Source organism: Gracilinanus agilis, chromosome 2 (assembly GCF_016433145.1).
Source record: "Gracilinanus agilis isolate LMUSP501 chromosome 2, AgileGrace, whole genome shotgun sequence".
In the NCBI taxonomy this organism is placed as follows: domain Eukaryota; kingdom Metazoa; phylum Chordata; class Mammalia; order Didelphimorphia; family Didelphidae; genus Gracilinanus; species Gracilinanus agilis.
This window is the reverse complement of record NC_058131.1, coordinates 312,318,863-312,339,514: the sequence shown is the minus strand read 5'-3', so window position 1 is coordinate 312,339,514 and position 20,652 is coordinate 312,318,863. Positions and strand designations below refer to the sequence as shown.

The window sequence follows — 20,652 nt, the reverse complement described above, 5'->3', positions numbered from 1 at the left end:
TTCTACATATTTCAGGTAACCTTTTATATGCAATCATATAGAATGGAAGTGTAAAATAAATATGCAATAATTTAGAAAATGTGATCATTTAGATTTGACATGTGATTTTTGGATCCCTAAAGTAAAGGATATGTTTTAACAAACCTCAATTTCCTTCTTTAGTTCTTAGTTTGAGCAAGTTACTAATTTTAAAAATGGATTCCAAGACCATATAGAGCAAGAATACATTGTGAATGTATTATTTCTTGTATTATTAAGTATTTTCATATTTGATGCTATTATTACCTATTGTTAAGATTAAAAATGATAACGACTGATATAATAAGAGAAATTAGTAGTTTAATTAAAGCCATGGTCATGTTGGTAAAATATGTATGACCGCCCCAGACTAACTTTTAAATTTACCACCGGAGCCCATCTTGTCCTTCTCTTACGCCAGCCAGCCACTCAGCAAAACCAAGAGACCTCCTCTAGGCCCTCCTCTGAGCTGCCCCCTGCGTAGGGACCTTTGAAGTCCCCACACCTTAAGACCGGAAACCCATTGGAATCATGGGTAATGTAGTCTCAAAGCCCCCACGTGTCCATAGGGAGTTTGCTAGACACTTCCAAATAGCACTTCCCTGAATTCAAAACAAACACTATAATAATTAGGATTCATTTTTTCCACTGCCTTAGGTAATTTTATTTAACATCTCCTATGTTATTTACTCTATGCACTTAAAAATAAAACTTCATTACCTTTAATATGTTCTCTAATTTTAAAAGTACTACCTATACTCCAGTATGGATCAATTGATTAACTATCATAAGTCTTACCTGGACAATAGCCGGGTCTTGAGGCAAAGAGCACTGTGGTTTTGGTGGTTCACAAACAGTGAGGTCTTTAATGTCACTACCACGGAAGATAATGTATTCAAAAACTTCATCACGAGGTGGTATTGGTCTGTCTGTTGGTCTGTCTTCTGTACCAAAGGAACGAACTGAAAGAGAAGAAAACAAGTCTAAGATATGATTTAGATTACATTTAATCACCAGAATTGCATATTGCTGTTCATGTTAATTAAAAAATGGAGCAAGTTCTAGGTCCTACTTTAAGTGCTCACCACAAGTTGTGCCAGATAATGAGGATACAGATCCAAAAAAGGAAACAAGTCCTACTAGCAAGTAGTTTCTAAAAGTTGACCAGAGTATTTATTAGGTTTATAACCTGAAATAAAATTTATCATCTTTGGAGAATCAATCACAAGAAAAATGTAACTTTCTTAAAAACTCAGGACTTAATAGGAATGACTGTCTATATTCTGGTTCAAAATATGAAAATTTAAAAGATAAATGGTATAGTGACTAAAGAGCTTTCCTTGGAATTGAAAGACTTTTGAAAGTCTTGCCTTGGATAGATAAATGGCTATGAGATCATGGACACATTACCTAACCTCTCAGTATCTAAGGAACAGAAGATAGAGTTCCTGATCTGCATGTAACAAAAGGGATTTCCATAACTGAAGATCTGTTTTCTAATGAAATCATAGGTCTACACCCCACCCCTAATAAGTAAATACCATAGTGAATTAAATGGCTTTACTGTAATGCCAAGCATATAGCAGATGGGAATTGTTTTAGTTAGCATTCTGTAATTATAGATAAAAGTTATTTCAGTTGAACTGTCACAGCTGTAACATCTTTCAAATTCATGCCCTCCTTTCTATATGAATTGCTACTTTCTAGTTTGAGGGAAGCTGCCTAGAAAAATGCAACAATCAATACTCTTTACATGCTCCAATTCATCCTTTACACTGCTGCAAGCCCTATTCAAGAAGCCTTCTCTGAACAATACTATGTATTGGTTCTAAGGTGGAAGGTAAGAGTTAAAAAAAAAAAAGACTTCACACAAAAGCAATTTGCTTAAAGTTTTCTAATATACTTATATGATTCTGTGTTATGCTTATTTGTATATATGATCTACAGAAGTACAGGAATACAAAGTCTATCAAGGCAAAGGTTCTTTTATTTCTTCTGAACCCTCTCCCTAAATAGTGCTTTTCACATAGTAGGCAGTTAAGATTTTTGTTATATTCAAAATTATTTATAATACTCCCAATGACCTATGATCAATAATCTTCAAAGTACATAAGTGGTATCAATTTATAAAAATAAAGTAAAATTTTAAGGATATGTTCCTATGGTATGGTTTTTTGTGAAAAAAACATTCAAGACTTGCAAGATAATTACATCGCTATACCACCTAATAATTATTTAGGAAATAAGTGTCCTTAAGTAAGTCACATGGTGTCTGGAAATATTAGTCTCCTTAGCCACAATAAAATAGAAAAGGGAAAAAAAAGACAAGCGTGCTCTAGAACAAAAAGAAAAGATGTAAATGACATACAATTTGCTTTAAATTCTCCATTTTTCAATGTCACCTGAGTTTGATACCTTAATATCAAATCTAACTGTCCATATTTCTTCATTATCTTCATAATACTTCAGTTTTGCTGACTCTGGTTCCTATAAATTAAAAACTAATAAGATAAAGCTGATAGCTAAGTGGCTACAGGTAATGGTTTCTCCAGGGGGTTAAAATCAGTTTTAATTTTTAACCTTTTTATTATTCTTCAGATGTGGACTAGATTTGGCTAAAGAGAAATTGCTTAAAGTTTTTACTTCATTTCAGGGAAGAAAAAGTTCACCCCCCAAAAGCTCTGATTTTTAATATCTGTTCTGATTTATTATAGAACATTTAGCCAACTTGTTAATCTTAACTTATGTAGCTATAATTTTGCAATGAGTAAATATTTTTAATACATTTGTTGAATAAAAGAATAATGGTAATGAGATGATTCCCACTCAATTATGGCTTGGAGAAGAAGAGCTTTAAGTTCCCTTCTAACTCTAGAATTCTAAAAGGACAACAATCATTTTCTTAGGGTCCCAAAACAATGTATTTACATTTGAAGGATAGCTAAGACAATGAAAAATAATTTTTCCTTATGTCATTTACACCTTTTTTTTTTTTAACCCTTGTACTTCGGTGTATTGTCTCATAGGTGGAAGATTGTTAAGGGTGGGCAATGGGGGTCAAGTGACTTGCCCAGGGTCACACAGCTGGGAAGTTGGGAAGTGGCTGAGGCCGGGTTTGAACCTAGGACCTCCCGTCTCTAGGCCTGGCTCTCACTCCACTGAGCTATCCAGCTGCCCCCCATTTACACCTTTTTAACATGATTTCCTATATTTCGGGACCCTCCTGCTTGATAGTTACATTTTATACCAGTGATGGTGAACCTTTCCGAGATGGAGTGTTGCCCCCCCCCCCTAGTGCCAGGTGTGCCCTGCCCCCCTTACCCTACATAGGGGAGGTAGAAAGTGCTCTCATTAGGTTGCTGGGTGGAGAGCAAGTGAAGTGAGGAATGTCCTCAGTGAGTGTAGAGAGGGGAAGGGGAGTGGCCCAAGCACTCTGCCACCTGTGAGGCGACCACCTTACCCCCAATGCACTCTCCATGACTTCTGGGCAGAGGGATGGGGCATATGAAAAAATGTCCTCAAGCACAGTGGAGGGGGGAGGGGAGCAGCTCTGCCTGCTGCCCTCTGCCTTTCTAGTAAAGAACTCTTGGGGGTGGGTGGGGTGGGAGAGGGAGGGCAAGACACAGAGCCACTTACCCATGGAGAGCACTCTGGGTGCCATCTTTGGGACCTATGCCAAAGGTTTGCCACCACTGTTCTATACTAACTCTCTATTGGTTTTCAAGAAATTAGCATCTTTATTCACTGTAGGCAATTTCACTAACCATTCACCAATAACTTGGCCTAAAGTTTCATGTTTTTGTCATAGTGTTTAAATAGAAATTGTATTGTTATGTTTAGAGTTTAGTGCAAAAATTATTCTCCTGAAACTAACAAAAGTGATCATTAGTAATCTCATATTAATTCTTTCAATAAATATTTCCAACATCAGAATACAAATACTATGAGAAATTCCATTTCAGTGGGAAGAGAAAAATAAATTGAAAACTCCAGTACAAATATCCAACAGACTCTCAAATGAACTAAAATATGAACTGGGTATACATCTGGAAAGGAGTATGAGATAATATATATCCTGAACAAAAAAACCTTTTTGGCTAGATATCCTGTGTTTATTATACATATTTTATACAACTAAAAAAAGAAAAATTACTTGAGCCAAACTAAACAGACTTTAATTTCACCTTCTATTAGCAGTCCTGACTTCCATTTCAAGAGCTTTCTTCAAATCTTAGCTCAAATTCAAGTTTCTTTCCCTCTGGCCTTGCTCTCTGAAATTACCTTTCCTCTACCACACATTATAATGTGAATACCTCAAGTAGAAACATATTTTTACTTTCTTTGCATCCTCAGTGCCTAGCAGAGTGCCTGCACAAAGTAAATATTCAATAAATAATGAATGATAATAGCTAACATTTATAAGCATTTTTTAAGATTTGCAAATATTATCTTATGTCATCTCTCTCAACTCCTCTGGAAGGTAGATTTAAACTGAACACACACACACACACACACACACAGAGGTTCCATATGTAATATGATTAGAAGCCACAAAATGGTCTTTTCCTGGCATCAGTTCAAAAAAAGGCAATCAAGTACAGAAAAAAAGAGAATAAGCTGGAAGGTTCTAGCTCCTAAAAAGCTATTTGAAGTTCGTGGCCTGACTCCATGCTGTCTAAACAAGCTCTAGGGAAGGAGACCACAGGTGGGGGTTAAGTGGAAGGGGAAGCCATACTGCATTTTTTGGCCAAATGGTCCAGCATTAAGGTGAGGAATGCTTTTGGGACCCATCTATAGCTAAGACAGGACTCATCCAACAAGCAAGGCTGCTTTTAGATGTGAACTTGGAGAGAATAATGTTATGCAGAAAAAAACTATATTCTGTGTCTACTTTCCCCAAGGCCAGAGGTAGTATAAGGGGATTGTCCAATTACTTGTCCATTTAATTGAGGGGAAATGTTTTTACTTCTATTCTTGCTGTATCTTTGAAGTAAATACAGATTTATACAAGTTGATGAATGTTAAATGGCTAAATGGAAGGGAGAGAGCATATGTATGTTAATTACTATCAGTTGACAGTGGGGAGAACATTCCAAAATGGGAACTTGAGCTGACAGTATTAAGAGAATGTTTCTCTTACCCTTTATGAGTTCCCCTAGAATTCTGAGAGGAGAGTAGGGCCAGAGAATTATTGCTACATGTGGGGTCTATCCAAGATGAAAGTGAGCCCTCTGAAATTGTAGGTAACCATGGATTATTCACCTAGGGCTTTCATTACTGGATATACCCTATTCTAAATCAAAGCAACTAAATGTCACAATGGATAAAGTGCTGGTTTTGGAGTCAAGACTTTGGACAGTCAGGACTAAACTTCCTGACTTCAAATCACACACTAGCTGCGTTACTCCCAGGTAAGTTACTTAACCCTGTTTGTCTCAGTTTCCTCGCCTGTAAGAATGAGCTGGAGAAAGACGTGGCAAACCAATCCAGTATCTTTGCCAAGGAAATCCTGAATGGGGTCATGAAGCGTCAGACACAACTGAAAAACTATTGATATGAATCCATTAAATTGGCAATTTTTTCTTTCTTTGGTTTAGGTGGTAATTGTATGGAAAAAAAAATCACTGTGCTGTGTGTTCCCCATGAAATTCAGTTCAAGATAAATTTTGCAGTTCGATGTACTTGTTCTCTTATCAAATCCTGTATAAGCTTTGAAAAGGAAGTTAATAAACAATATGGACTTGTCATCACTGAATGCTGATGTTGGGGAGATAAAAGTTCTTTTTTTTTTGGTTGCATTTTAAATATACTTAGATTGCTTGCCTTATTGTGACATCTTTATGTCCTCAAGTCCAAAGAGTAAGGTTTGCTTACTTGCCTAGAAACCCCAAGTAACTGACTTGTCTTTAATCCTCTTTCTTGGAAAACTTCCCCCCATTCAAGACTCATTTGATTTAATGAAGCCTCCTTGTCCTGTTATTAGATGAGTTTAGAATTCCAGAAAAAATAAAGAGTTCTTGCAGTGGCAGGGATTCAGTGAAGGAAATTTTGGGGGCCTTCTGGAATAAAGATGCAGACAAAATGTGGGGATTATCTATGATACAAGGATCTTTAGAAAACATATAGAAAAGGACATGTAGAAAATTTTGTCCAGATGCTAGATGGTTGAAATCATGGGAGAATTTTTACCCACAAACTCTAGGACTGTTGTAGGAACTTGGCTTTCCTTTGGAAATGAGAAGCTTAATTTTCTTTTCTTTTAGAGTTACTCAACCTACTCTGAAAGTTGAGGGGTTGGTGGAAAAGGAAGAAAGTGAAAGTGCCCCAGTTCTGAGACCCAGAGCCAGTTTGTACGTACCAAGCCAAATTGGGTTGTTTGTCACTTGAGGGTGAGGGGGTGACTTCTAGTCAATTCCAGGTCCTAAATTTCTTTGGGGAGTAAATCATAGACCCTGGGAAGTTCCATAGATACCAAGTTTCCTTTTGAGGCATGAAGCTGATTTTTTTTTTAATTGCATTCGAATTGAAGGCCATTTCAACCCCTCTTTGGGATTAAGCAAGCAGTAACCTTCATAAAGTATCCTTTACTGGGGGCAGCTGGGTAGCTCAGTGGATTGTGAGTCAGGCCCAGAAATGGGACGTCCTAGGTTCAAATCTGGCCTCAGACACTTCCCAGCTGTGTGACCCTGAGCAAGTCACTTGACCCCCATTGCCCACCCTTACCACTCTTCCACCTAGAAGCCAATACACAGAAGTTAAGGGTTTGAAAAAAAAATTTAAAAAAAAAAAAAAGGTATCCTTTATTGTATGTGCATAATTTTGTATTTGGGAAAATAGTGGTTTTGCAAGTATATGTAGGACTGTATTAGACTGTGTCACATTGTTTTGAGACTTTATCATATGGCACCGGAGAGGAAACTGAAAGGATAGCATATTCAAAGCACATCTTAGACATAGGAGAGAATGTGAATAGGTGGCTGGTGAACAGACATCAGCAAATATGACTGCTGTAATCCATCACAGAGAAGAGACTAGGGAGCTTGGTTATAGAGAGTCATCATGATGTGCAAAGGAAGTGTCTTCAACAGATATGGAGCATGCATAGACATCTGGTAGCTAGTTCCAGCCTGTTAATAACCATGTAGTAAAGAGAAGCCTCTCACTGGCAATATAGCAGAACCTGGGGCACATTCAAAAGGTACTTAGTCCACCATGGCTAGTTCTTTTGGTCTGACTCTTTTCTCCTTGGATGCATTCCAGTGAGAGAAGAGAAACAATAATTGAATGGAGAGAAATACCCAGTAATTAAAACTGTGAATGTGAATAGAATGAATGCACCCATAAAACAGAAATGGATTAGAAGCCAGAATCCAACAATATGCATTTTACAAAAGACACTTGAAAAAGAAAGTTATGAGAGTTAAAATAGGGGCTGGAGTAGAATCTATTATGCTTCAGTTGAAGTAAAAAAGGCAGGGGTAGTAATCATGATTTCAGACAAAGCAAAAGCAAAAATAGATAATTAAAAGGGGAAATTTGGGAACTCTATCTACATTTTGCTAAAAGTATCACAGGAAATGAATATTAAATATTTTTGTAGCAAGTTTCTGACAAAGGCATCATTTCTCAAATATATAGAGAATAAAGTCAAATTTATAAAAGGGCTATTCCCCAACTGATATGACTCAAAAGATATGGATGAGCAGATTTCAGATCAAAGCTATCTATAATCAATACAGAAAAATGCTCTAAATCAGTATTGATAAGAGAAATAAATTAAAATGACTAAGGTACCACTTCACACCTACAGGAAATGACAAATGCAGGAGGGGTATATGGCAAAATGAAGTGCTGGTAGTGTTAACTGGTTTAACTATTCTGGAGAACAATTTGGAACTTATTCCCTTCGACGCAGCAATATCACTATTAGGTCTGTATCCCAAAAAGAATCAAAGGAAAAGGATCCATATACTTATAGCAATTCTTTTTGTGGTGGAAAAGAATTGGAAACTCAGCAGATATCTATCAAGTGAGGAATGGCAGAACAAGCAGTGGAATATAACTGTAATAGAAAACTACTGTCCTATAAGAAATGATCAGCAGAATGGTTTCAGAAAAATCTGGAAAGACCTATATGAATTAATGCAAATGAAGTGAGCAAAACCAGGAGATCACTATACAGAATAAGGGTAATATTATTATGACAATCAGTTGTCAAAGATTTAGCTACTTACCATGATCAATACAATGATCCAAGATAATTCCAAAGGATTCATGATGAAAAATGTTATCCAACTCCAGAAAGATTGTAAATTAAAATATAAATTTTGCTTTCTTTTTCTTGCCTTTTTGGCAATGCATGATTTCACATGTAAAACTGATATGCTACTTGCCTTCTCAGTTGGGGGAGAGGCTGAAGAGGTGGGAATTTGGAACTCAAATTTTAAAAAATGCTAAAAATAATAGGGTTTTTGGAGACAGACAGAGAGAGAGAGAGAGAGAGAGAGAGAGAGACAGACAGACAGACAGGCTACAAACACAGGGCAGAAACTCAATCCTCCCTATATAATCCTTATTACCTCACTGGTGGGATCAACTTAAGATAAGGCTGAGCTCAATAAATCTGCTTTGACTCTGGGTGTGGGGGTCAGATGAATTTATCAAACAAGTCATAATAAATGGTGTGGTCAAATGTTCTTTTTAAAAATGTTATCTCTTCCAACCATTCTGGATGGCAATTTGGAACTATGCCAAAAAGGGCTATAAAAGAATGACTGCCCTTTGATCCAGCCATACCATTGTTGGGGTTGTACCCCAAAGAGATCATAAACAGACTTGTAAGAAAATATTTATAGCCGCGCTTTTTGTGGTGGCAAAAAACTGGAAAATGAGGGTATGCCCTTCAATTGGGGAATGGCTGAACAAATTGTGGTATATGCTGGTGATGGAATACTATTGCACTCAAAGGAATAATAAACTGGAGGAATTCCATGTGAACTGGAAAGACCTCCAGGAGTTGATGCAGAGTGAAAGGAGTAGAACCAGAACATTGTACACAGAGATTGATACTGTGGTGAAATTGAATGTAATGGACTTCTGTACTAGCAACAATGCAATGACCCAGGACAATTCCAAGGGATTTATGGAAAAGAACGCTACCCACATTTAGAGGAAGAACTGCAGGAGTGGAAACACAGAAGAAAAGCAACTGCTTGAACACATGGGTTGAGGTGGACATGATTGGGGATGTAGACTTGAAACTATCACACCAATGCAACTATCAACAATTTGGAAATAGGTCTTAATCAATGACACATGTTAAAACCAGTGGAAATGCGCATTGGCTATGGTTTTTGGGGGGAGAAGGGGGTGTGAAGGGTAAAGTAAGAGCATAAATCATGTAACCATGTTAACTTTTCTAAAAAATAAATATCATTAAATGCCTAAATAAATGGTATTTCTTCACTATATAGATAGCTAAATGAATGGAAGAAGAGATTATAGTTTTCAATGCAACCAGATCCAAACTCTTAACCTCAAAAAAGGACCAGACCTTTTCCCTAAACAGAAAATATTTGCTCCCTTTCCAAACAGGAATTTGATAGAGGTGAGTAGATGTGGTCTTTCATCACTTTTTGCTTAGGCTGAATAATAAAGTGTAGTGATAGTATAATCTAACACATAGAATGATGTATTTAAAGTCAGAAAGACTGGAGCTCATATCCCACCAAATTCTACCACTTGTGTGACCACAGGCAAGTCATCACTTTTCCCTCTGATTTTAGGTTTTCTCAGACTGTAAAAATAAGGTTAAAAATATCTGTAGCACCTGTCTCATTGGGTGCTGTGAGTTTCAAATGAGAAAATGAACAAAGTGTTTTGTAAATTTTAAAACACTACATAAATGTCTATAATTATTATTACATTATTAATAACAATGGTGGTAGGTTTCCTCAATTGGCTATGGAGCCAAGTATCTTTCGCTGACACTCCTCATAGATTCTTTTTCCTTCTCTTGAGTGTAAATGAAAACATGAATACTGAAATTTGTACATATGTACTCGCATTCATTACTCTGACATTCTGAAAGTTCTACGATCCATTTAACTGGCATTGGTACTTTCTCCACCAACATAAGGCTACATTTTGCCAGCCTGTTTAATTGTTGTCCATGTTCTGCTTCCTATCCACTGAAAGAAGTTCTGATTTGCTTTTTATACTTCTTTCTCTTGTGTATACCAAACTAGAATTGCTGTTCTTCATATACAACTGTTGTCTTTGTGACCCCATTTGGGGTTTTCTTGGCAAAGATACTGAAGTGGTTTGCCATTTCCTTCTCTAGCTCATTTTTCAGATGAGGAAACTGAGGCCACAGTTAAATGAATTGCCCAGGGTCATACAGCTAGTAAGCATCTGAGGCCAGATTTGAACTCAGGTCTTCCTGACTCAAGGCTGGATCAGGGCTCCATCCACTGTACCAACTAGCTGCCCCTATACAAAATAACTATATATATAAACTAACTAGTGATTGACTGTCAAAAGATATAAATAGGCAATTTTCAAATGAAGAAAGCCTAGCTATCAATAACTATATGAAAAACACAAAGAGAAATGCAAATTAAAGCAATTTTAAGGTTTTACTTCCCACCCATCAGATTGACTAAGATGTCAAAAAAAAAAAAAAAAGGAAACTGCTGCAGAAAGTACAGGAAAAGAAGTTTACTAGTGCACTGTTATTGGAGCATTGAACTGATTTATAGGAACTATGCCCCACAAATTACTAAATCATACATATTTTTAAACTCATCATTACTACTATTCCTCTCAGAGATAAAAAAAAATAAGGAATAGGACCCTTTTCTACAAAAATATTTATACTTTTTGCAGTAGAAAAGTACTTGAAATTGAGAGTGCCCATCAACTGGGGAATGGGTAAACAAATAAAGTTATACTAATCTTATAGAATGTTGTTTCAAAAAAAGAAAACATGTGGTATATGTAGGAAATCCTAGAGATTCAACTAATTTTGGCAAATTAGTAAGATATAAAGTAAACCCATATAAATCATCAGCATTTTTATATATTGCTAACAAGAAACTGTAAGAAGAGAAAGAGGTAATTCATTTAAAATAACTACAGAAAGAATAAAATATCTGGGAGTATATCTGTCAAAACAAACCCAGGAACTACATGAACATAATTACAAAATGCTTTTTACACAAATAAAGTTAAAACTTAAATAACTGAAGAAATATTCGTTGTTCATATTTTAAATCACAATCCTACCTAAACTAATCAGTTTATTCAATGCCATCCCAATTAAATTATTTTACTGAGCTAGAAAAAAAACAATTCATTTGGAAGAACAAAAGATCAAGACTATCAAAGGAATTAGTTTAAAAAAAAAAGTAAAGAAAGTAGGTCTAGCATTACCTGATTTTAAACTATATCATAATGTAGTCATTAACAAAACTATCTGGTATTGGCTGAGAAATAGAAGAGTATACCAATGAAAGAGATATACAACAAAAAGCAGTAAAAGAGTAATGGTAACTTTGTATTTGACAAAAGTATAGAATCAAGTTTTTGGGTTAAGAACTCACTATGCAGGGGGCAGGTGGGAGACTCAGTGGATTGAGAGTCAGGCCCAGAGAGGGGAGGTCCTAGGTTCAAATCTGGCCTCAGACACTTCCTAGCTGTGTGTGACCCTGGGCAAGTTACTTAATCCCCATTGCCTAGCCCTTACCACTCTTCTGCCTTAGAACCAATACATAGTATTGATTCTAAAATGGAAGGTTAGGGTTAAAAAAAAAAAAAAAAGTTCACTATTCAATAAAAATTGATGCGACAATTGGAGAGTAGTTTGGCAGAAATTAGGTATAGATCAATACCTTATTTTCATTCACTAAGATCAAAATGGATGCATGACCTAGGCATAAAGGGAAATATATGCAAATCAGAAGAACAGGGAACATATTATCTAAGAGATTTATTGATAGATGAATTTTTGAATAGAGAATTGTGCAATGAAAAGGGGATAATTTTGATTACATTAAGCAAAAAAGGTTTTGTACAAATAAAATCAATGTAGCTATGATTAGAACAAAAGCAGAAAATTGGGAGGAAAATTTAATAAACAATTTCTCAGCTAAAGGTCTTATATCTAAAATATAGAGAACGTTGTAAAATTTTTAAGAATAAGAGTCATCCCCAATTGATAAAAGGTCAAAAGGCCTAGAGACAGGAGGTCCTAGGTTCAAACCTGGCCTCAGCCACTTCCCAGCTGTGTGACCCTGGGCAAGTCACTTGACCCCCATTGCCCACCCTTACCAATCTTCCACCTATGAGACAATACACCGAAGTACAAGGGTTTAAAAAAAAAAAAAAAAAAAAAAGGTCAAAAGATACGAACAGTTTTTGGATGAAGAAACCAAAGCCATACATTTTGGCATATTAAAACATATTCTATATCAAATTTGGGGAAGACCTGGCAGGCATGCAGAGCCAGAACTCAGCATTGGGGAGCTGCTATGTTCCCCCTCTTCCCAGTGCCCAAGGTCATTTTTTGCAAGTACTTTCTCCAACAGTTCTTTCAGGTAATGCAGGGGTTAACAGACAGTTTGAATTTGCCCTCTGGGCACTCAAAACTCAGGTTTCCCAAAGCTGTTCTATATCATGACTGCTTAGACAAATACAAATTTATTATAAAAATGCCTCTTTGAAGGCCAAACTAATTATTGCTGCACTTTTTGTAGGAAATAACCAGAAAAAAAGTAGATGTCTATCAATTGAAAAATGGCTAAACAAGTTGAGGTACTTGAATGTTAGCCCATCAACAAGCACTTATTAAGTATTTACTATATGCCAAACAATTGTGCTATATAAGCACTGAGGATACAGAGAAGACAACATGGTCCATGCCATGAAGGAACTAACATTTTTTTTTTTTGCACTGAATGTGATGACTTTATTGATGGTACACAAGATAGGACTATGCTCCTCCCCCCACTATAGGGGTGCCTGGGGCAGGGATGTGAAGAGGGCATGGGATCCCCAGCACAGGGACATAGGTTATTATGGATGTGGGCTCCCCAGTGGTGGAACTACTCTTTTTTTGGCTGGGGATGAAGGTCCATCATGGCTTTCCACTTTATTCCTTGGTGGCCATGTACTTCATGAGGTCTACTACACGGTGGCTGTAACCATACTTGTCATACCAAGAAATGAGCTTGACAAAATGGTCGTTGAGGGCAATGCCAGCGCCAGCATCGAAGGTAGAAGAGTGGGAGTTGCTGTTAAAGTCACAGGATACTACCTGGTCCTCTGTGTAGCCCAAGATGCCCTTTAAGTTCCCCTCTGCAGCTTGCTTCACCACCTTCTTAATATCGTCATATTTGGCAGCTTTCTCCAGGCGGCAGGTCAGATCCACCACAGACACATTGGGAGTAGGAACACGGAAGGCCATGCCTGTGAGCTTCCCGTTCAACTCAGGTATGACCTTGCCCATAGCCTTGGCGGCACCTGTGGAAGCAGGGATGATATTCTGGGCAGCCCCACGCCCATCCCGCCACAGCTTGCCAGAGGGGCCATCTACTGTCTTCTGGATAGCAGTAATGGCATGGACTGTGGTCATGAGTCCTTCCACAATGCCGAAGTTGTCATGAATGACCTTGGCCAAGGGGGCCAAGCAGTTGGTAGTGCAGGAGGCGTTACTGACGATCTTGAGGGAATTGTCGTATTTCTCATGGTTCACCCCCATCACGAACATTGGGGCATCAGCAGAAGGGGCAGAGATAATGACTCGCTTGGCTCCACCCTTCAAGTGAGCCCCGGCCTTTTCCATGGTGGTAAAGACGCCAGTGGATTCCACAACGTACTCGGCTCCACCATCTCCCCATTTAATGTTAGCGGGATCCTGCTCCTGGAAGATGGTAATGGGTTTTCCATTGATCACCAGCTTTCCATTCTCTGCCTTTACAGTGCCCTTGAACTTGCCATGGGTGGAATCATACTGGAACATGTAAACCATGTAGGAGAGGTCAATGAAGGGGTCATTGATGGCCACAATTTCTACTTCTTTGCAGCTGAATGTTGCCCTGGTCACCAGGCGTCCAATACGGCCAAATCCGTTGACTCCGACCTTCACCATCTTGTCTAAAGGATGCGACTGCAGCAGAGGATTCTGGCAGCGAGCTTGGGTGAAGAGCTGAGAGCGGGGAACTAACATTTTAATGGAGAAAACATGCAAAGAACTATGTGCAAACAAGATATATTCAGATTAGACAGTTGGAAAGTAATCTCAGAAGGAAGATATTAGCAGAAATAGCCTTCTGGGAATAGGAACAGTCAATGAAAAGTCAGAGTTGGGAAACAAGAAAAGTATGTGAAGTATAAGAAGGTCAGTGTCATTGTTTCAAAGAATATGTGAAGTGGAGTAAAGAATAAGAACAAAGGAAAGGTAGGAAGGGGCCATGCTATGAAGTACTTTAAAAGCTAAACAGAATTTCATATTTTAACCTAGAAGCAACAGGAAACCATTAGAATTTGCTGAGTAAGGGCTAACAGTCACTTATGTATTAGGAAAAGCATGTTGGCAGCTGAAAGGAGGACATATTGGAATTGGAAAAGACATGAGGAAGAGAGGAGACCAATTAGGAAGTGCAAAAGTCCAGGCAAGAGGTTATAAAGAACTGTGTGGTAGCTGTGTGAGAAGAGAGAAGAGGACAGATGGGAAAGATACTGTGGAGGTAGAATGGACAGGACAGAGATAAGATTAGTGAATGATGGGTAATGATAGCAAGTACAATCTGTTCAAGAATATAGAATGGAATGGAATCAAGCAATGATGCATGTGGAAGGATTTGCATTGCCAAGAAGGTGGCCACCTCTTAATGAGGGACAGTAGTAATGGAAAAGATGATGGAGGAAGAAATTTGAATGATGTGATTGGAATAAGTCTCAAATTTTTTTTTTTTTTGTTAAGTGTGAGGAAAGGCTCTCAGCTGAGAGGGTAAAGGCAAGTGAATGTCATGCAAGGCTTGAGAAGAGATGAAAAGGTTTAGAATAGCCATTGTGGTGAATGAGTGAATTAATGAGGGAGGTGTAAAAGGACTGACTGTCTTGTAGTAATGACCCAATTGAGATTATGTGATAAATTTAATAGACCTTATCAGCATGGTTTTTGCTTTCTTCAATTCTGGTCAGAATCACATGAATAGGAACAAAGAAGATCAACAGTGGGAGAAATGGGGAGGCAGAGAGAGGGTGGAAGCTGGTATGGTATAATTGACAATAGGACAAATGGGTAAGGAACTCAAATGTAAAGCTGAACTGATTTGCTAAGATATGATGGGAAGGGGAGGTGAGTATAGCTAGTGGAGTGATGATGGCTTGGAAAAAAAGATGAAGAGGACAAAAAATAGGGTTAGCAACCATAAGGTAGATGAGACTGATTAAACAAAACAATAGAGTTCATGAACATGGGACTTACAGTTGTAGGTGACAACAACATCAAGGGAATAACCTTCTCTTGGTGCAGCTAAGGTGATATCTAGGATCTTAGAAAATGAGTAGACAAAAGAACTGAGAAGTCTAGATACTTGAGGGAGTATGAATGGAAGTTTCTTAGTCTGAGAGCAGAAGTTTGGGTAGAGAAAGACTATGAGCCAGGTACTAATTCATTGAGGAAGGAGAATATCCTGGGATGGGTAGATGATAGTTACCAAAATGCTGACTGGGTGAAAAATATGGATTAAAAGAGTGAAAGCAGTAGAGGGAATGTAATGAAATATTAATATTCTGTAAGAAATGGGATTTTGGTTAGTCATATATTTTTCATTAAAAAAACAAACTAGTTGTTAATATTAGTTCAATTGTTAGTATAGTAGTTGATAATAAATTACTATTGAATTAATATGTTATTAAATAAGTAATATCTTATTAAAATAATGTGCTGCTAAGATTCACATTTTAAATTATTCTGTGGCATTTTTCATAGACTAATCCTTTTACAGCTCCATTATGAGGGAGGTAAACGTAAATATTTCAAAGTAGAATTTTTCTAGATTCCATAAATCTATAATTTTTATAGAAGGGAACTTCAAGAACATAGAATCTCAAATTCTTTTTTACAGATGAAGAATTTTAGGTTCAGAGAAGAAAAGTGACTTATTCTCATTCAACTGCTTATTAGTGGAGGAGAAAAGCTTCAAGCCAAGAGCCAAAGCATTTTCTGTTAGTTCCCTTTCTGAAATGGAGAATTTCGTATAGGCAAGTAATTAATTACCATTCAAAGAAAGTTAGTAATTCAAGCATAGAAATTATTTCATTATAAGGCTGTTTCACCTTTATGAGGGTCTGTGGTATAGCCTTTGAGACAGCATTGTAGGGAAGAAGGGTCTAGTATACTATAAAAGTGGAAGAGTAAAGTGATAAGAAAAGTGGCATTTTATTTTAAAATGTAAGAATAAGCTTAATTTAATAAGCACAATTGTAGATTTTTTGTAATTGTAACAAAAATAGAGGTAGTGAGATGGCAAGGTGGATAAAGCATGGGAGTCCAAATTCTACCCAAGATATTAGCTGTGTAACCTATGGCAAGCCACTTAACCTCCTTTTATCTCAGTTTCCTCATCTGTACAACAGGGTTAATAGTACCTACTTCATAGAATTGCTGTAAGGATAAAATGAGATAATGTATGTAAAATGCTTTACAAACTTTAAATTTCTATACAGTATAAATACTAGCTATCAAATATACCTTAAGTTCAAGAGAATATAGAAAGTTACACAGTAAGTAGGGAACTCTAGAATTTATGATTTTCTTTCTAATCAATTCAACAAATATGTATTAAATAATTACTTTATTGGTAGAATATGTAGAAAATGTGCTGGAGAATACATGAACAAGAGTCCTAAGTGAATAGACAATTATCACATCAGAGTCACAAATATAATAATTAAATAAGCATATATTACTATATCTGCTTTAACTAGGTCCTGGAGATAGAAGCAGCTTACATTTCACTGGAGCAAATAACATGTACACATATCAGTAAATACGAAATATATACAAACTAAAAACTAGGTAATGGGGAAGAGGAGCCTGAGGGAAAGAAGAAAAAGCCTCAAGCAGGAAGTGGCACATAAGCTTTGAAGGGAGTTAAGAGATTCTAATTAGTGGAGTTAATGAGGGAGTATATTGTAGGTATGAGAACTAGCCTGTGCAAAGACACAGGGAGGTGAGAAACTGTTAGAGGAACCATGAATGGGCACAGTTTGGCTGCAATGTCTGATTATAATGTTCAATAAATCTGGAAAGGTAGGATTGAATCAGATTGGATAGGTTTTAAATGACAAGGATAAATTATATTTTATTTCTAGACACAACTGAGAACCACTGGACTTCCAGAGGAAGGGAATGATATGTTCAGATCTGTGCTTTAGGATTTTTACTTTGGTAGCTGTATATGTAGAGGATAGGTGGGAGAGGCTGGAGGTTAGGGTACTAATTATGAGACTGTTGCAATAATCCAGGTGAGAAGTGATAAAGCCTAAACTTAAGTGGTTGTGCAACATGAGGAAAGCCAAATGGACTGAAGTGAGGGTTATTGCGGAGGTAGGATGGACAGGACTAGGCAAATTACTTGATTGGGGAGCGCAGAGAGATAGTGAGAGCATATGACTCAACTCTTTAGACAGGCTGTGAACCTGTCTAAATGGTAAACCCTCAACAGAAAAAGGTAAGCTGGAAGAGTGAATTTTGGAAGAGAAATATTAAGTTGTTTTTTTATAATGAGTTTAAAGTTTCTTAGGGGACTTCCAGAAGAAAATATCCAATAGATCCATTGATGTATATATTTTTAACCTAGTTAAATTAATAATGGCTTATTATTGCAGTTATAAGTTTCATACCTTATTAGTAAATAATTGCTTTTTTGGAAAAATCAACACCATGCAAAGATGACTATGACAGATCTCTTCCTCTTCAAATGTTTCTTATTCTAACTATAGCTTTCTTTTTGACCTTTCTCACTGTCCACTGTTTCATCTATCATATGAATCTATCAATCAATCTATATCTAGCTCTTCCCCATCATTATCTTGTGAACTAATTGCTTGAGAGCAAGGTCCATGCCATACAAACAATTTGCATCCCTAATGCCTAGCAGTGTTACATATAGCAGATAAATGACTATTAATGGAAAAATGATATGGAGAAAAAAAATAATTAAAATATAATGATGACTATGTTATTGAACACTGAACTAAAGGACATCAGTATTCAATTTAAGTACAATGACCAGTTATAGTTCCAGAAGACTAATGATGGAACACATTTCCTCTCAGTACAAAAGCAGCAGACTATGGTATGGACTGCTGGTTATGAGATCAGATGTGGTTTTCTTAATGGCAAAGACTTCTTAAAAAAATTTTTTTTATTTTGAACTTGACAGAAACCAATTAAAACAAATATTTCTATATACAAAGAACAGAAAAAGAAGGCTTTGTAAAGTTATGAATCTCAATTACAAACAACTAACTTTTTTAAAAGGGCAAATGGAAGAGAGGGGACAGTTAGGTGGCTTAGTGGATTGAGAGGTAGGCACAGAAATGGGAGGTCCTGGGTTCAAATGTGGCCTGAGACACTTCCTAGCTGTGTAACCCTGGACAAGTCACTTAATCTCCATTGCCTAGCCCTTATCTTGGAACCAATATACACTATTGATTCTAAGATAGAAGGTAAGGGTTTAAAAGAAAAAAAAATTTTTTAAGGCAAATGGTGTATATATTGAACATATTAGTTTGAATAAGAAACATATGGGCAATACTATGGGTCGAAGGTTTATTCAAAGAATTTGCAGTATAAAAAGAAGACATATATGTAGATAAGATGAAATGTTTCTAAAAATGGTTGCTGAACTGAATTTCCTAATGGTAATGGTAAATAAATATAAATTAGATAATGTATTTATAAAATAGAAATTTAATTTAGAAAGACAAAAAGATTTCCTTTGTCCAAAAAGATGACACATGATTTAATCTATATAGAAAATGATTAATTTTCAAAATACCAGAGCTAATGCAGCAACAGTAAAAGCTGTGGAGCTCAATTATTTAAGCATTCACTCTATACTCAATAAAGACATGCCCTATGTAACACTGTCCAACATCACTCTCAAATAGCATCATCAGTACATCATTTTAAAACTAAACTATATAATTTCATATAGAGAATCCCCCCATATTACTGTTTCTCTTCTTATCCTAGATAAAGTAATTTTGTTTGTATATAAGCCTTTCAATTTCATGTAACCAAAATTATGTATTTTATTTTTTATAATTGTCTCTATTTCTTGTTTGGCAAAGAATATATATCTTGCCCATATCTATGAAAAGCAACCTGCTTCTCTTCAATTTTTAAAAAAACGTTATAAACTTTAATATTAAGGTGACATCCTTTTTGAACTTACAGTGGCATTGTTTCATTTCATCACTTTGTTTTTGATTTTAAAATCATGTTTAATTCTCCCTCTCTTCTCAAAAATATATTAGACACTAATGAAAGCTTACAATCTGCTTTTTACCATACATTTTCATTCCTTTCCCCAGTATGTATTGATAAACAAAATTAAAATAACATTTAGAAAAAGAACTAGAAGAACATAACTTAAAAAAAGAATATATGGCTTTACCATTAAGTAAGATTAAAGGAAGGAAAGAAGAAAAGAAATAAGCAATTATTAAGCACCTACAAAGTGCCAGGTTTAGCACTTTACAAATATTTCATTTGATCTTCACAACCAGCCTAGGGGGCAGATGTTTATTATAATTATTTTATTAATAATAATATTATTATCATCATCATCCCCATTTGACTCTGTAGCAGAGGTTAAGTGACTTGCATAGGATCACACAAATAGCATGTGAAGTCTCATTTGATTTCAGGTCTTCTTGACTACAGGACCAGCACTCTATTCACTGGGCTGTCTAGCTGCCGAAAGAAAACATCAAGTCGAACTAAAGTCCACTTCTCTGATTCTCTTATCCTATCTTCTTATCTAACTTCTTTTTTCTTTTTTTTCAATTTTAATGAAATTAAAATTTTTTTTGCTAGTTGCATTTTATAATTGTCATTTCAAGGCATATTACATATGCTTAAATGATCCACCTCATATCATCACCCCTTTGGCTCTTGTGAACACTGTATTTTATTCATTCACTCATTCAAAAAAAAAAGCTGACTGTAAGAAATTATAGAAATCTTTGATTTAAAAAATGTACTTAGAATAATGCTAGTCAGCTTTTTCTAAAGAGTAGATTTGTCAAACTTTAAAAGCTATATATGGAAAATTGGCTAACCACAACTGCTCTGGAAAACAATTTGTAATTATGAGGGAAAACTGTCCATACTTTTTGACCCAGGGATTTTACTACTGAACATATCTATATCTGTTTCAATGAAATCGAGGACACAAAGGCCCTACACACACCAAAGTAACTATAGGTACTTTATTTTTAAAAAGGAGAAAGAAAAAGAAAAGAAAAAGTAGATGTACAATGATTGGGAAACAGCTGAATAAACTGGAATATATGAAGGTAATGAATAAATATTAGTGTATCTTGAACAATGAA

At 36.2% G+C, this 20,652-nt stretch overlaps 2 protein-coding genes across 15 annotated transcripts in view; both read right to left on the bottom strand.

Annotated features, from left to right (window-relative positions):
- LSM14A (LSM14A mRNA processing body assembly factor) overlaps positions 1-20,652 on the bottom strand; it is a 58,618-nt gene that overhangs the window by 19,052 nt on the left and 18,914 nt on the right. For all 14 annotated transcript variants that reach the window (XM_044664190.1, XM_044664189.1, XM_044664191.1 and 11 more), the window contains exon 2: positions 817-980. In XM_044664190.1, the coding sequence (XP_044520125.1) occupies positions 817-980 (164 nt within the window). The remainder of the gene's footprint in view (positions 1-816; positions 981-20,652) is intronic.
- LOC123237338 (glyceraldehyde-3-phosphate dehydrogenase-like) lies at positions 13,043-14,213 on the bottom strand. Its single transcript, XM_044664203.1, has one exon. The coding sequence runs from the start codon at positions 14,165-14,167 to the stop codon at positions 13,169-13,171; it is 999 nt and encodes a 332-aa protein (XP_044520138.1). The 5' UTR covers positions 14,168-14,213; the 3' UTR covers positions 13,043-13,168.